The sequence below is a fragment of the Balaenoptera ricei genome, chromosome 10 (assembly GCF_028023285.1).
Source record: "Balaenoptera ricei isolate mBalRic1 chromosome 10, mBalRic1.hap2, whole genome shotgun sequence".
In the NCBI taxonomy this organism is placed as follows: domain Eukaryota; kingdom Metazoa; phylum Chordata; class Mammalia; order Artiodactyla; family Balaenopteridae; genus Balaenoptera; species Balaenoptera ricei.
In genome coordinates this window covers 54,114,165-54,132,506 of record NC_082648.1, presented here as the reverse complement: position 1 = coordinate 54,132,506, position 18,342 = coordinate 54,114,165, and the positions used below count along the sequence as shown (strand labels likewise).

General features: G+C 38.4%; 1 protein-coding gene across 2 annotated transcripts in view; it reads right to left on the bottom strand.

Moving 5' to 3' along the window:
- The window catches only part of TBC1D30 (TBC1 domain family member 30), an 87,437-nt gene extending 69,095 nt beyond the window's left edge, over positions 1-18,342 (bottom strand). The window contains exons 1-2 of one of the 2 annotated variants that reach the window (XM_059936413.1): positions 17,733-18,342; positions 13,150-13,314 (exon numbers count right to left, since the gene is read on the bottom strand). In XM_059936413.1, coding sequence (XP_059792396.1) covers positions 13,150-13,314; positions 17,733-18,171 — 604 coding nt within the window. In that variant the 5' untranslated portion in view covers positions 18,172-18,342. The remainder of the gene's footprint in view (positions 1-13,149; positions 13,315-17,732) is intronic. The other variant, XM_059936414.1, reaches the window with a different exon arrangement.

Here is an 18,342-nt window from a genome sequence, read left to right as displayed (position 1 = left end):
CAAATAGCCATATCCTCAAACAGCTTTCAATCTAGTTGAGAAGGCAGTTCACAGACACTAGTGTTCTATGTTCAAGAGGCAGTTACACTAGATTAATTCTGAGGTTCCCTCTAGCTCTAATTTTATATCCAGAAATACTAGATTACTAAAACTATCCTAAGTACCTGATGTCCTCGCAGCCTCTGCACCATTATCTCTGCCTGGAATATTTCCCCAGCCCACCTACCCTTGGCCACATAGCACATTTCTGTCATTCTTCTCATTCTAGTTCTTCTTTGAAATGCTTCAAGGAGGATTTGGGTGATTCTCACCTTGGACCCTACTGTCCTTGTACACACAGGCAGTTGCCTACTTTCAGACATAATGTGTTTACTTATCATCTTTTCAACTGAAACACATAAAAGAGGAGCAATCTCCTTGCATGTTATTGGACAAGAGTAAGCCATCCTTTCCCAAAGAGCTAAAGAAGTCTAAAATCCCTAATTATGATCATCTAATATCTCCTCCTCAAATAATCCCATCCCATCAATTTTTGTAAATGTGAGCAACCCCAACTCCAACCTTCTCAACTGCCTTCAAAAGGCAAGTATCCAAATGCTGGTAGAAAGGGCAGCCTCTAAACCTCCCCACAGCAGAAATAATGGCAATAATAGTAAGTAATATGGCCAGACACTGTTCTATAAGCATTTTATATAATTTCACTCAGTTCTCATAACCACCCTACAAAGTGGGTATTATCATCATGTCCCTTTTTTAGCTGATGAGAAAAATGAAGCACAGGGATGTCAAAGAACTTACATGAGACTGTACCTTGAGGAAGTGGCAGAACCAGGATTCAAGCTGTGACAATACAGAGAATGTAAATTTAACACGGTTCTTAGGAAGGCTTAAACGAGAAAGAGAACTCCCCCTGCTGGCTGTATATACAGTTTTCTTTTGTCACAACTGATAGCAAGGGCACCACCAACCAGGGGAGCCCTGACTGAGTCATCAACCAGTAGAGTGAGTTTCCGCAATGTTTTGTTTTTAACTGAAGTATAGTTGATTTACAATACTGGGTTAGATTTAGGTGTACATCATAGTGATTCGTTTTTTTGTTTTGTTTTTTTGTTTTGCAGATTATATTCGGCAACACTCTTAACTCTTCCGCCTCACTTTGCCCAGCCCTAAGGTTGGGAGTAAACAGAAATCAGATTTAAGTTCTCTTCCAGCTCTAAATTACTATGACTTTGAGATTCAGATGTTTTTCTCTAAAAACCAGTTCTCTCTGTAATGTGCACAAGAAACAGCTACTGTTTTGTTTTTTTCCAAAGCCACAAGAATCTCTCAGGGGCTTCCCTGGTGGTGCAGTGTTTAAGAATCCGCCTGCCAGTGCAGGGGACACGGGTTCCAGCCCTGGTCTGGGAAGATCCCACATGCCACGGAGCAACTAAGCCCCAAGTGCCACAACTACTGAGCTTGCGCTCTAGAGCCCATGAGCCACAGCTACTGAGCCCACGTGCCACAACTACTGAAGCCCATGCGCCTAGAGCCCATGCTCCGCAACAAGAGAAGCCACCACAATGAGAGGCCCGCACACCGCAACAAAGAGTAGCCCCACTCGCCGCAACTAGAGAAAGCCGGCGCGCAGCAACGAAGACCCAATGCAGCCAAAAATAAATAAATAAATTTATAAAAAAAAAAGAATCTCTCAGAAGTTAGAGGTTCAAAAGCTATACAGTACTTTCAAATATTTCACAAATTTGCAGTAAGGATAAGAATAAGTAAATTATGACAAAATGAAAAAAAAAACTCAGCTGCAAGACACTAAGAGTTTAAAGAAAATGAGAGGTGGGCTTCCCTGGTGGCGCAGTGGTTGAGAATCTGCCTACTAATGCAGGGGGCACGGGTTCGAGCCCTGGTCTGGGAAGATCCCACATGCCGCGGAGCAACTAGGCCCAAGAGCCACAACTACTGAGCCTGAGCGTCTGGAGCCTGTGCTCCGCAACACGAGAGGCCACGATAGTGAGAGGCCCGCACACCACGATGAAGAGTGGCCCCCGCTTGCCACAACTAGAGAAAGCCCTCGCACAGAAACAAAGACCCAACACAGCCAAAAATAAATAATTAAAAAAAAAAAGTGAAACAACCAAAAAAAAAAAAAGAAAATGAGAGGAAACTTGCTAAAATATGTTGTAAACAATAATAATCCAATTTCTTTCACCTAGTCATAGTCTTACTTTAGGGCAGACCACGCTGCTAATTATATATCAAAACAAACCTAAATCTGTTATCAATATTAACAAATTTATACCAAAAGTCACAACTCTGCAACCAAGTTCCAAAGTTAAGGCACATCCACCTTAATCTAAATGCTAACTTGTTTATATGTCAATTATATCTCAATAAAGCTGAAAAAATACTAATTTCTTTCCATCTAGCAAAACAAATGAGCTTATGAAAAAGGAATACATACATCTGGGTTAAGAAGGAAGATTCAAAAAAAATTCCATCTAATTTTGGTCCCCACCAAAATCACACTAAAAATACAGTTAAGAGATTTTTGTTTGTCATAACCCACAAGGACCAAGAAGTAAAAAAAACAAAAAGCATCAGAGACAACAGCAATAGAATTTTGAAGATGAAAAAACATATGGACAAGTAGAAATTGACTTAGCAGATCCTAGAAAGCCAAATCCCCAAATCGCACGGGAAAGTGGAAATCCAACCTCTATTACACCACATATTCCACAGAAGACTCAGAGACAGGCAGCCAGGCTTCATAAGGAGAATTGGGAGAAAGCTGTTGAGAGAAGCAGTTGGATCCCTATATCCTCTCCTCTACTTCACGAGGCTGGACAATTACTCCTCTTCCATCCCTGCAAAAGACCGAAGGTTTCATTTCTGAAAAGGGTTAAAACAGAGAGTTGCCGGACAACCAGCTGAGGGTGGGAACCTTACCTAAAACAGAGGGAATCCAGTGACCATATGCACACTGAATGCTGAGTGCAGAGACCCAGCTCTTAGCCCCACAGACCTTCACCATCCAGGCAGGAAGTCAGAGGACTCTTCCCTGAGGACTCTGACCAGCTCCACAAGAAAAACCTGGAGACACTGACCTGGGGGGCCCTATAAGAAAGGGCCCATCCAGATGACACTCCAGTAAAGCTCAAGGTCCACAAGCTCTACTGGGTGAGCTCAGAGTTCAACTCATTCTTTTAGATTCTCACACTTAACGAGCAGACAGTCAAGGATCACTGGATATCCGAGGAAAGACTTGAATTATAATAGCATTTTGAAGGTTTCTTTCCTCCCTGGATAATCTATTTCCTCCAAATTGTTATTTTCTGTTTGTCTCTTTTAGTCTCTATCATTAATATCCTTAGAGCAATAAGAAAATAGATTACATCTATGAAATAAGAACAGAATACCATATATATACATGAAACATTCAACTAACTTAAAAAAGGTCTCAATAACAGGAGTGGGAAATAAAGTTGTGATAATTTCTGAGTAAGTAAAGCAAAAAAAATAAACAACAGATATAGAGAATAAGACAAGAATATTACAGAACTAGTCCAGACGTTCCGACAGCCAAACAATAGAATTCCAGAAAGAGGAAAAAGGAAAAAATAAAAGGAGAGAGGAAAAGCATCAAAGAATTAATTCACATACATTTTTCAGAATTGAAAGACATAGTTGCCTGATCAAAAGAGCCCGTCTAGACCCAGCACAGTGGGTGAAAATAGACCCACACCAAGCAACATGATCATGAATTCCAGAAGACCAAGTACAAAGAAAGATCCCACAAGCTTTCAAAGAGGAAAAACAAACAGTCCAGTACAAAGGATAAGGTATCAGAAAGGCTCTAGACTTCTCTAGACCAACAATGAAAGCAAGGCAATAAAACAGGTATAGAAATGTCAATTAAAGCAAGGATATAATAAAGATATTTTCATTCCTGCACAATTTCCAAAAATTTACCTCACAGGCACCCTTCCTCAAGGGGATATGGGCAATGATATTTAAAAAGAAAGAAAGAAGAAAACACAGGACACAGGAAGTAACAGATCCAACACAGGAGAAAAAGAGAGCCTCCAGGCTGAGAGTGAAGAGAGATCCCAAGGTCATGGGTGTGCATCAGACAGGGCACAACCAGCAACAGCTGTGTTGACTGCAGTCAACATAAGATGCTTCCTGCTATTGGACCCTCTTTCTAACTCGAAGAGAGAATGCCCAGGTGAGCTGGTCCAGATTCTCACCTGTGCTTGTTTATCTCACAGTGTGCTGATGAAGTGCCTGTTCTCCACTCCCCTCCATGCCCACAAAAGTGTTCTGCTTGGACCTACTTCTGAGAGCAAGAGCAAGGCCATGTTGGCGAACTTCAAATCAAAAATAAGCAGCAGTCCACTCCTCCAGCTTAGCTGATCATTCATCAACTAGCCCAAAACACAGCCCTGGCAGATGCCACAGGACTTGCCCTCTGACTCCCCCAAAAGGGGCTCCTGTGAATTCTCTGAGGAACCCAACATCAGACTGTGACCCAGAAACGGTTTGGTTTACCTTTTGAGAGCTTTTCTCTAACAGAGGCAGCAACGTTACCCTTTCCCTACACAACTAGGCATGGGCTTGCTACTCAGCTTTTCAAAACTATATGTTGTTTAGGAATATGTACAAGAGGCAGAAAAACTATAAAGAGAAGCAAGGGAATAATTAACACAAACGCAGGGGAGAAAGGAGATTTCAGCCGGGGAGAAAGGAGATTTCAGCCAGGGAGGAACACACAAGGGCTTCTAATGTGCCAGTAATATTTATTACTCAATCTTCACACGTAGATATCCACATACATAGATTTTGCTTATTTTTTAATATATATACATGTATTAGAATACTCTTCTTTATGGTGATGCATTCTATAATAGATATCTTAAATCATAAGTGAATTTCTATTTAAATCAGTGATATTGTTTTAATATTGTGGAACACTAAAGGAACCAAAAAAATATTCTTAAAATTTTTATGCCTATAAATGTGAAAATTTACGTGAAATGGGCAAATTGTATGTAATTTACCAAAGCTGATATAAAAAGAAATAGAAAATACAAATAATCCTATAATTTTTTAAGTTGTCATAATTTAAAACCTTCCTATGAAGGAAACTTCAGGCCCAAATATTTTACCAGTGAATTCTACCAAACGTTTATGAAAGAAATAATTCCAGTCTTACACAATCTCTTCCAAAGAATGGAAAAAGAGGGCACTCTGTAACTTCTTTTATGAGACTCCCAAAACTTGACAAGAGCATTACAAGAAAGGAAAATTATAAGCTAATCTCACTCATGAACATAGCCATAAAAAATCATAAACAAAATATTAGCAAAACAAATCTAGCAATGTATATATGTATGTATGTACATATACATATTGTGTGTGTATATATATGTGTATATATGCATGTGTATATTATATGTGTGTATATATATATCTCATGACCTAGGTAGGATTTTTTTCAAGAATACAAAGTTGTTCTACCATTCAACAAAAATATAAAATTCAACATATTATCTCAATACAGCAATAAAGTATGTGATAAAATTCAGCATCTTAGCAAATTGGATGAGAGAATTTTCTTAATTTGATAAAGGATTTCTACAGAAAACTTTCAGCAAACATTGTACTTAATGGTGAAATGATAAAAAGAAAACTTTCCTTCTGAGGTTGTACATGAGACAAAAATTCTCATCTTATTTTCACTACTTCTATTCAAGATTAAACCGGAGGTCCTAGCCAGTACACAAGATGAGAAAAATAAATGAAAAGATGGTAAAGAAATCCATAAAACTGACAGTATTCACAGATGATAAAGATTATGTACTTAGAAAAAACAAATGATTTTACAAATAAAGTATTAGAATCAACAAAAGAAAAAGTAAGATTACTGGATATAGTACCAATATGCAGATAACAATCATACTTCTATGTACTAGAAACAAATAGAAAATGAATTTCTTAAAAGATACCAATTTAAAATACCATCAAGAAAACTCAATTACCTAAGAATAAATATAGTAAAAGATATGTAAGACCTCCACATAGAAAACTGTAAAATATTATTCAAATAAATTTGAATAATAATTTTAAATACCATAGTTATGGATTGGAGGACCCAACATTGTAAAGATGTCAATTCTCCCCTAAAAGCCAATAATAAGCAAAACAATCCTGAAGAAGAACAAGGTGTAAGAACCTACACTATCAGAGAGTAAGAGTTATTATAAAGCACAGTAATTAAGACAGTGTTGCACTGGCTCAAGGATAGACAAATAAAACAACAAAATAGGATAAGAGCCCCCAAATAGACCCACACACATATAGAAATTTATATAAAAATCGCACCACAGAGCAGTGGTAAAAGGATGGTCTCTGATAAACCGTGCTGAGTCAATTAGATGTCCAAATGGACAAAAATGAATTTTATTTTTCCGGACAAAAATGAAATTTGACTCCTTTCTCATTTCATGTGAACAAAATGAATCAATTCTAGGTGGCTCTTGATCTGAAAACAAAATAATAAAGCTTCCTGAAAATATAATGGGAGAATAGAAAGCACCAGCTATAAAGGCAGGACTGGTTACCTAACCTGTGGGACCCCTTGTTCAAAAATCACTAAGAAAAGCAACAGCAGAGCATTAAACCAAGTGTAGGGCCCTAAGGAGCATGGGCCCCACGTGACTACACAGATCACATGCCTGTGAAGCTGGCCCTGCAAGAAGCTAAAAGACTAGTAAATTGGACTACATAAAAACTAAGAACTCTCGTTCATCAAACGACACTTTTTTTTTTAAACTGTTCCATCTCCTTTTATTACAATCCTGTCCTTGTGTTCCAGAATGAATAGCTATTTAATACACACACCACTCCTAAAATGGATCTTAACAGTCCCATTTCTTTCTCAGTATATTAAATCAAAAGGAAAAAAAATCAAAAAAAAAAAATCACCTGGTTTAGTACATCCCAGGAACAGCACCTTTACTAAACAACAGGAAACAAAACATGCCAGAAATCTGACCAAATACACAAAGCAGCAGATGAGATGCCTGATAGGAAAGAATGACTCCCAATGGAATGTTCATAGATGCCCTCTAGATGACACTCTTAAGAGAGTGAAAATGCAAGCCAAAAAAGTGGGAGAAGGTATTTGCATCACATGTATCTGACAAAGACTCATATTCAGAATACATAAAGAATTCCTACAAATCTATAAGAAAAAGGAGACAATCCTTTTCTTAGGAGACAATTAGCCAGTAAACATATGAAGAGGTGCTGAACCACGTTAGTAATCAGCAAAATGAAAATGAAAATCACGCAGCCACTAAAACACTCACTAGAAGAGTTAAAACTTAAAGGACTGACAACACCAACACCAATTGTTGGCCGCTCCAAATCTGCCTTTTCCTGTTGTTTTTTTTTTTCCCCTATGGCACTTATCACCTTAACACCTTCTTACATACATTAAAAAAAGGGTTGAGTCTTAGTAAGCATGTGACCCAACTAGGTCAAGGAAAGTGAATTATGGGACTTTCTGGAGGTACGGAAAAAGATGTTCTTTTTGGTAAGTTTGCTGATTTGGAGCTGCTGTTGGCCATTTTGGTGTTGTCCAATACAGAGGAAAGCACAGCTAAGAGATGAAGTCATATTCTTACAGATACTCTCTGAGCACCTGTATTTACCTGACTTAGCTACACCTGAAGGCACATCCTTGGACTTTTAATTATGTAAGCCCATCAATTTCCTTTATTGCTTAGATCAGTTTGAGTTGTTTCTGTACTCACAACTGAAAGATTTGTCACTATTACAATGTGGTGACAAAGCACAATAGTAGACTGAAAAATAGTGCATTAATCATTCAAAATTATGTTTATGAATAATTTATGCCAATGGCACCAGCTTATAATATGTTACATGAAAAAGGCAGGATACAGAAATATTATACAGTACACCGACTTGGAAAAACTTCATATTAAAAAACCACTTGAATAAAAATTCAAAAACATTAAGAGACTGTCTTTAGAATATGGTATTTCCTCTTCTTTTTACACTTCTGTATTTTCCAAAGTTTCCTTATTATGATATTTTAACACTTTTTGTTAAGATATAATTCACATACCATAAAATTCACCCTTTCAAACTGTACAATTTAGTGATTTTTAGTATATTCACAGAATTCTTAAACTTGCAGGTGATCCTTTGAAAACTGTATGTTTTTCAGACCTTCCTTTTAAAATGTTTGCCTTTTAACTTATCTTGGGAATGATGTATTGAATTTGGAAATTGTAGCTACCAGTGGATGTGTGGAATTTTTAGGAATTCACCCATCTGCATTTTTCTCCTTATTATATTCTGGTAGTATTTTCAGGCAACATGTTATTTTGCTTGTAACATGTATGAATCATACACAAATCATAATGGTATGAGCCACTTTGTTCTATATTTTTGTACAAGAACTCAATTTTTTTTTCACTTTTTATTATGGAAACTTTCAAACATACATAAAAGTACAGAAGATAGTACAATAAGCCCCATGTACCCTTTATCCACCTATAATGATCATCAAATTATAGCTTTTTTTAATCAATTGTTTTGAAACAAAAAAAAAAAACAAACCCATCACCGCTATCTGACAGCACAACATTTTCATCACCCCAGCAAGAAACCCATGCCATTAGCAGTCATTTCCTATTCTCCCTACCCGCAAGCCCTGGCAATGACTAATTTACTTTCTATTTCTATGGATTTATCTATTCTGAACATTTCAAATAGAATCATAAAGTATGTGGACTTTTGTGCCTGCTTTTTTCACTTAGCATCATGTTTTCAAGGGTCATCCATGTTGTAACATGAATTAGTAACTTCATTCCTGTTTATGGCTGAATAATATTCCATCATATGGATGTATCACATTTGTTTATCCATTCATCCATTGACAGTCATTTGGGTTGTTACCATTTTTTGGCTATTATAAAAAAAACTGCTATGAACATTCATGTACCAATTTTTTGTGGGGATATACATCTCCAATTCTCTTGGGTAAATACCTAGGAGTAGATGGCTGGTTGAGTGCATTACTTTTATAATTTTTTAAAAAACAATGAGAATTGTTTCTTAGTGGAAAATGTTGAATGTCAGTGATATCAAACTCAGGGTCACACAAATTCCTTCTTCTGCCGCAGAGGACAAGGTACTACTGTAGAGAAGAGACCCATAGAAAAAGAAGAACAAAGACCACTCACTATTTGACAAAGTATCAGTCTCTACCAGGCATTTATGATAGCAAGATTTAATCATATTATCAGGATGCCAGGGTGGACACATTAATAAAATGAGTCTATAAGCTGCCTAAAATTCCTGTACTTATAGACCAGGCTAAAATAAAGATAATATTTCCATTTACATTCACGTTTTTTTTCATGCTTTTCTCTTTTCAGTTTTCCACCGCTAGATTTTATCACTTGATCTATAACACCTTTCACAAACTCAACTAGCATAACAAACATTTAATGTACCAATGCAGAAAACTGTAGAACTAGGCAATGCTGATCATTAAGATGGCCTCCCTTCTGCTTTCAGGAAAAATAGTTAAACCACGGGATAAGCAAACTACTTACAAATCTTAACATCAGAATCAAACTCCCGGCCAAATATTCACCTTATTCTTCCCATCATCTTAATGCCTTTAGGTAGATTTTCCTGCCCACCACACTACATTTGTTCCATAATCCAGCTGGCCAAGAAAAGATATTTACTTCACATGCAAACTATGCTAAAGCAGTATATTCTAATAAACCTGAAACTCTGTATTATATCCTTCGTATGTTACAAATTTCTTATTGCTCCAACAGTAATCCAGTATTATAGAAGTATCAATCTAATTGCTAAGAAAAAGCAGACCCCTCTTATGTTTACGGTACAAAGAGTGAAGTTTTGAGATACCTATCTTCAAATTCCTTCTCAACCACTAGGCAAACTATGTAAACTTTCTGAATCTCAATTTCCCAATAAAATGTGCCTAAAGACAATATACTTTTGGAATTGCTATGAGAGATAAAACCAACACTTTCACATAAAGCACATACTTAGTGAATAGTAGCTGCTGATACCATTCTTATTATTAATTTTAAGATTAATATTGAAGTGGTTATACTATGGTTACCCTTAGATAAACGGTAAAATTTAGGGAAAAAATCTGCTGTTCTATAAGGCAAATATTGATCCTGCTCTTATTCTCACCCCAGTTTGAAAATAAAGGGATTCTACCATAAGGCTTGGTGTAGAAAATCAAAAAGTCTAAGCAGTTGCATCACCTGTGTTAGAAATAAAAATGATCTAGTCATTTTGGTTCATAATCCACACTTTCTGAATCATCATCCACTTATGATTCTTATTTCAAAATTAATATATCCCCTTTGGTGTATCAACAGGAAATAATCCATTTTAATAAAAGATTAAAATTGTTTAATTCTATAATATGACCCTGTTTTTGTAAAACTAACAACAATAAAAATATTTCATGTACATGTAAAAAGAAAATTGTTTAATTCTATAGCATGTTATAAAAGGGGAAAAGTCACTTACAGAAAGAATCGTAAGCACTGAATCCATATGGAGGGGAAAATAGGGGTTATCTGACTTTTGCACATTAAATGCAAACAATTCAACACGTATGCTGTAATTCAATGCATCACTGAAAGTCACCACTAAACTGAAAGTTCAGTGACTAATCTAATTAAACATATTTGTTATTAGTTGACTTTGAGGAAAGAGGACAAATGGGTAACTACTGGAATCAGGCATTTAGTCACTAAACATCTAACCTCTGGGGCTTCTCTGGTGGCGCAGTGGTTAAGAATCCGCCTGCCAATGGAGGGGACACAGGTTCGAGCCCTGGTCTGGGAAGGTCTCACATGCCGTGGAGCAACTAAGCCCGTGCACCACAACTACTGAGCCTGCATGCTAGAGCCCGCGAGCCACAACTACTGAGCCCATGTGCCACAACTACTGAAGCCTGCGTGCCTACGGCCCGCACTCTGCAACAAGAGAAGCCACGGCAATGAGAAGCCCGCGCACCGCATCAAAGAGTAGCCCCCGCTCGCCACAATTAGAGAAAGCCCGCGCGCAGCAACGAAGACCCACTGCAGCCAAAAATAAACTAATTAATTAATTAATTTTTAAAAAAATCTAACCTCTGGAGTTCTCAAATGGATAAATAACCATTTAGTCAAATTTCTAACAACGTCTACATCATAATACTTTATCATATGATGAGAATGATAATTCTAATACACTGTTATTTCTTAATTCAACAAAAAAAAACCATTCTGTTCCATTTAATAGAGTCTTATTACCCAGGTAAGAACTGAAATCCAAGGAAAGGAGCCATTAACCCCATATTCTCTGACATGCAAAACTCTGGATTTAAAGAGACAAAAATCTAAAATACATAGGAATGCTGCACCCACAAATCCACAAATTAAATCGGGGGCATGTGGACACATTTTTCTAAAAAGACATAAAAGCCGGTCCTTTCATCAGTCAAGCAAAGTGAAATTCTAAATGATTATCAGTCTCTGGTAATTACCAGTCTGTGATCCTGTGCTAGCCTGACATTCCTCTCTGTCTCCTGACACTGGCTCCAATGCCCCCCCCTTATACTTTCCCACACATCCAAATCCATGCATTTACCACTTTGTGCTTTTAACTTCTGGTACAAACAATGGGAAGATGAAAACACAGTTGAAAAGAGAAAAATCAAAATCAAAACATTTCAAAATAAAAAGGGAAAATAATACCATTTTTACTGGACACTAGTGAATCAACCAGAATCCATGGAAAAATATCAAATACTTATAACACATGACAACTTTTTGTATACATACACATATACAGATATACATGTACTATATGGTATACATGTGTATCTATATATGTACATGTATATCTATATATCTCTACCTATTTCAGACAAGTGTCTGGCTCTGGGGAAAACCCTATTCAAAACCAGTCTACTCAATTATATTCCTGCTTCTTGTATGGACTATTACATCATTATAACAATAAAGAAGTATTCCGTTTAATACACATTAGGTTGAAACCTTCCTCAGTAAACAACATAATAATAATTTGGGGATAACAGTGATATAATAAAAGGAGAGGAAGAAAACAGTACTTTCTTTTAATAACAAACATAAGAATGGAATTTAAGTCATTAATTTTATTATCTGAAGCTAATCAAGCCCTAAAAATTGTTTTACGAAAACAGACACATCTTCATTTGGAATTTTAAAAAAAACTCTATGAAGTGTCACGTTACATACAAAATGTGACAGGGTAAAGGAAAAAGAAAAGGCAACTTTCACATGCACCTAAAAAGCTGCCACGGGCATTCTGTCAAAACACATTATCGTGCCTCTGTTTACCATACCTGAACATACTGTTCTGCCGCGCTGCATGTTAATAAAAAATAAAAAACAAAAATAGGGAAACATTAGCAGAATAAAACATAAAACTCTTGCATGGAGAATTAAAAAATCAATTCACAAGCTTTTATATCCAGTATCTAACATGGACTAGTAAGTTAATATTTTGTTTTTAACTCAGTTAATAAACCATGCATCTCTTACTTATGAATGGATTACCCACAAGACAGGTTTAATTTGTTAAAATATTTTGTCCTTTTCAGATTTCAGAGCAAGTTGTAAGATCCTGTTCCGAGAGTCTCCTTCTTTTAAATCAATTGTTTAATTCACTTATTAGAGCAACACAGCATAAGAAAGTAGAGACATGCCTTTTAGGTTGTGTCTCTTTGCTGCTGTTTTAAAAATAAAGATTTTAGTCATTATGTAGCATCAGGCAAAAATAACCATTGTCAAAGTGAAGTGCTACCTCAAATCTAGAATAAAACTAACTACATTGTAACATCAGACATGTCATATACATTTTAACTGAAAAATATAGGAAGCTGTCTGAGTTGTTCATCGTTCTTAGTTCTGAAGGTATAGACTTCCATTTAAAACTTCTCAATACATATATTCAAAAGCATAATGACTACTGGCATGGCTTCACTAACATTCCGGTCCCACGTGGCAAAAGGGCTTACCCCAATCCAGCACTTACTTCTCTTCTGAGACACAGCCTGCAGGCACGCCGTCACAACATCGCAGTTCCTCTGTACTTTGTGCACAAGTCTATCTTTCTGCTTCAGCTGCCGAAGTAATTTCGCCGATTGAATGCCAATCCTGTACTTTAGCTCTCCAAGGATCATCTTCAGTTCATTTGTGTCTATCAGTAAAGAAAAAGGAAAATAGAACAATAAATACCCTGAGAGGAATACAAATTCCAATGTGATACCAATCATGAGATAAATCTCTGGAATATCCATTTAAACCAAGTAATCCTGGATTCTCACCCAGGATTACATGTAAACATTCAGCTAAAAGGTTCTGATGAAATAAGTCACTCTTGTATTAATATTTCTTGCCCTGTCCATGCAAAGACTGTAAGAAAATTTTATTCTTGAGGCTACTTGTAACATGTAAGCAAAGACTCTTATGATATCCAGCTCTGGTTTCAAATTTATGTTTCATTGCCTTAAAATTGGCATGTATTTTTTCTATCATTAAAGTGCTCAGATGGTAAGCTTACAAGAAAAGAATCTTTAGTCTGTTAAATCAATGATAAATCTAACAGCTGATAACGAATGTTTTTTAAAAGCACTCACTTTTGTAAATGATCAGTTAAAAGTAAGTAATATTACCACATTTTCTAATATAGATAAATGTAGTGATAATGGTTTTGTTTTAAATACACAGTCTTCCCATAGCTTGACATTGAGTACAACATTTCATCTTCACATATGGTAGAAAATATGTCCTTCAAACAGATAAATAAAAGACAGTTCGCATCTATAAAACTAATATTCTCAACAGCAGTTTTTCTACAAATGAAAAAAGACTTGGGAATCAGAAGTGACCACAACATTTATACGAATAATCATTACAATTTGGGAGTCTCGTTTGTCATACTGCATATTAGTATGACTAATGTCGTACTTCATTAGTCACCATACTGTGACCGGCCAGGCAGGCAAAGCCTTCCACTCTGGCGTGGCACAGGCTAGGCCCTCGTTAGAGGTCCTGTGTGGGGTTTGGATATACTCATTTTGAAAGGGATTTGGAGAAACTAGAGAGGATCAGAAGAGAACAAACGAAGTGTGCAAAAGTAAGAAAAACATTGCAGAGATCACAGGAAGTGAACTGTCCGGGTCTGTGTCAGAGAAGTGGGTGAGGGTTGCTTTAACAGCTGTCATACTTGATTGACCTCATTATGGAAAATGCATTTGACCTTGAGTTAAAAAGGATTGCCTTTGGATCAATCCATTTATCTGTGTGATCTCAGGCAAGGCAGTGCTCCAAGTCTCAAATTCTACAAGATTATTCTGAAAAACAAATGTGAATAGCCTTTATAAACATTAATATAAAGAGCACTAAAGTAAGAATAAGGAATTACTGTGAAGAAGAAAACAACAGCCAGCTATTTCTCTCACCTTGAGTTCAAATGTGGTGAGATATAATGAGAAGTAAGAACACAGGTTAATTGAAAACATTTGGGTTCTTAGGATGATTAAATGTGGAATCGAGCAACAAGAAGACACCAGAGACTCTTCAATCCCAGATTCCTTCAAATAGAGCAAATTCGAATGTTTAAAGTTTTTCCCTCTATTAACAGAAACAAAAGGGATAGGGATATCATCATCTTATATTCAATTACACTTTCCTTCCACAAAAGAGTCATTTTCGGTGACTCTTCAGATACCTAGAGCTCTGTGATTTTCTGAATGATATGTACTGTCCAATGTAGGAAAAATCTTCAGAGTTGAACTTGAAAATGTCTTTTACAGCAACATCTGCTGGTATATAAATATCTGGAAGACAGAAATAAGGTCTCCTTTATCTTTATTATGTCCCACAGCATCAGCCATAGCTCCTAACACAGTGTTCAATAAATGAGGAAAAATGAGATCATCAACTGACAAACTGGACAATTTCCTCTTTAAGGAATTCCAGTGTATATAATAATAAAAACAATATCTCACATTTATTGCACTTCACACCCATTAACTTACATAACTCTCACTACAGCCCTATGAAGTAGTAGCATTTTCTTTTACTGAAGTATAGTTGATTTAAAACATTGTATTGTAATTGTAATACAATATTGTATTGTATTGTAATACAATATTGTATTAGTTTCAGGTATACAGCAAAGTGGTTCAGTTATATATATTTTTAGATTCTTTTCCATTATAGGTTATTACAAGATACTGAATATAGTTCCCTGTGCTATAGAGTAAATCCTTGCTGTTCATCTATTTTATATATAGTAGTGCGTATCTGTTAATCCCATACTCTTAATTTATCCCTCCCCACCCCCTTTCCCCTTTGGTAACCATCAGTTTGTTTTCTGTGTCTGAGTCTGTTGCTGTTTTGTAAATAAATTTATTTGTATTATTTTTTTAGATTCCACATATAAGTGATATAATTTTTTTTTTCTTTGCCTGACTATGAAGTAGTAGTATTATTATCCCTATTCGTAGGTGAGGAAAATGAGACTCAGAGAGGTTAAAGAGCTTGCCCAAGGTCACACAACTAGTAAGGAACAGTGGCAGGATATTAACTCAAGCTTTCTAACTCCAAAGTTCACGCCCTTAATGACAACAGTGAAAAGAGCGCTTAGACTTCCTGAGAAACCATTTTGGTGCCTCACTTAAATAAACGACCCACACATGCTAAATATCTAAATAGGTGCTACAACAAAATCCCTAACAGAGGGAAGAGCGAATTAATACACAGGTTATCTACATTATAAGAGAGTCTTAACTACATATTATGTTAGGAGGGATATTTTTTTGACCCTGAAAAAAATCAAATAACCTAATCTGTAAAATTATTTAAGTAGACAGCTGTTTCCATTACCTGATTCTTTATTCTTAGTACTCTAATGATGTTTATCGATGAAGGAAAAGGGGTATTATGTGTGTGTTTGTGTGTGAAGGACTATCATAATATGGCACCATGTACATCCTAATAGGGTCGACTACAAGGAAAGAAGAGATTAGCAGATAGGTGACCATGCAGAAAGACTGAGACTTGGGCAAAACTGACTCTTACAGGTCTTATGAATGATTAGTAGAGTGGTCACTTATTTGAAATCTGTATTTCCAAAGCTGTACTGTGACGTCTTCCTTAAACGTTAGCTTGCCAAATTTCCTCTTCCAAAAGGAAATCACTAATCCACAAAATTCTCTCCGTAATGAAAAGTAAGTAACCTTGTAAAAAACAGAAAGCCAAATCATAAGTCTTCAAAATTGATTCTGTTGGATTCTGAAAGAACTACTGCCCTGCAGAACTCTTGGCATAAACACTCAGAACAGCCAAATAATTGTATAAAATTAAACAGCACAACTCCAGCTAAAGTCCCAGGCGGGGCGGGGGGTGGGGGGGTGCGGGAAGGAAGGTGGAAGCCATTTGTAACAATCAGCTGGGAAAAAAATCCTCACCAGGAAGCCAAAAGAGGAAACTGAAAGCTGTTTACACAGATTTCAGAAAGCAGGCAAATTTATTCCTTTTCTAGTTAGGTTCCGCCCCCCGACCCCACCCCATCCCGGCACCAGCTGGACTGACTTTACAAATAGGAGACAGGAGACCCATCCATAGTATTCTTGTTCCTCCCTTTCCTGGTAATTTAGCACAAGGACATTAACTCAAGAAATGTTATAGTGGCTTAGCATGTTTTTCCACACCTCACTTCATTTTGTAAATTGAGGTCATGATATATCTATACAAAAAGACAACTGTAATAACTCTGTAAGTGCCTGAAAGGAAATCTATTATGAACAGCTGAGGAAAAAAAAAAATCTCAATTAGGACACAGCATCAGAGCCTGATAACAAAAGAAACCAAATTAGCCTCTCTCCCCAAAGCCAAGGCCATTTTGGGATCGACCTCTCCAACTGAAGGTACCGGCAGTTAAATGCTGTGATAATGACAACGCCCTAGGGCCCTCCACTAATCCTCCACCCAAGGGGGAAAAAAATCCACCTAGTGAGCTTCTTGAAACCAGACGTTCTGAGAAATGGATTTCACACGTTCTGCTTAGAAACTGCATTATTGAATTATTCTGCCTCACTAGTTAAACACTCTCCCAGTGGTGTGGCCAAGGAAGGCGGATTTAAGATAAAATTTTTAAAAAGTGGATTTTTTTTTTTTTAAACCAGCCCCAAGAGTCGCCTCTATTCTCCCAGAGCCCTCTGAGTAACTTCAGATAGACAAATCGGAAACTCCAAACCTGTCTTAACAGCTGTTCTGGTGAAATTAGAACCTGGACTGCCTCTCCCCCTGGGCCTCCACAAACACAAGGAGGATGGGGGACGGGGGGAGGGGGGAGACCCGTTGGTACCATTCCGATAACCGATGCTTCACTCGACAACTCGAGAAGGGATGGGGGGACAATAAGAACTTAGTCATGAATCCGTGACACTGTGGCCAGCCGCGCCAGATCAAAGGAGACGTCCCAAACTTAACCTCTGGGCGCACGGCCCATCAGCACAGGTGCGCAGTGGTGAGCCGGAGAGCGCGGACTGTCCCAGCGGGGGCGCGACTCCGGGAAGCTCCCGGGAACCCCCTCCCCCCGGCCCTCACCTTTCTGCCACAGGTACTGCATCTGGTGCCGCTGGCTCGGCCGCTCCTGCAGCTCCTGCAGCACACGGGAGTCGCCGGCGCCGCCGCGGCCGCCCAGGAACACGTCGGAGCCCGAGGCCTCCGTGGAGCTGTCGAGGCTGTCTCGGCGCCGCTGGCGGCCCCCGGGCCCGCGGCCCCCGCCGGCCGCCTCCTCCTCCTCCGTGTAGCTGTACAGCTCGGTGAGCAACCCGCTCACCAGGGACGCCGTGCAGCTGCCCCGAGGCTCGCCGGGCGCCGGGTCCTCCTCGCCTTCCCAGGAGTCCCGGGAGCCCCGCGTTCGCTCCGCCGGGGGCGCCCCTCGCAGGTTTACAACCAGGGGCACTCTGGGCCCCGCGTCCTCCGGCCTCACCTCAGGCTGCGGGAGCCCCGTCCGGCGCCCGCCGGCGGGCAGGACCTCCATGGCTCTCGCCGCTCCTCCCGCCGTTGCTCCCGCGGCGCCACGGCGCGCCGGCCAGTTCCGGGAGGAGGCGCGGCCTCGGCCCCGCTGGGGGTGTCCTGGGCCGGGCGCAGCGCCAGCGACCTCCGGATCCCCCAAGCGCCCGACCTCCCCCCGGGTCTGTACGCGCGCCGC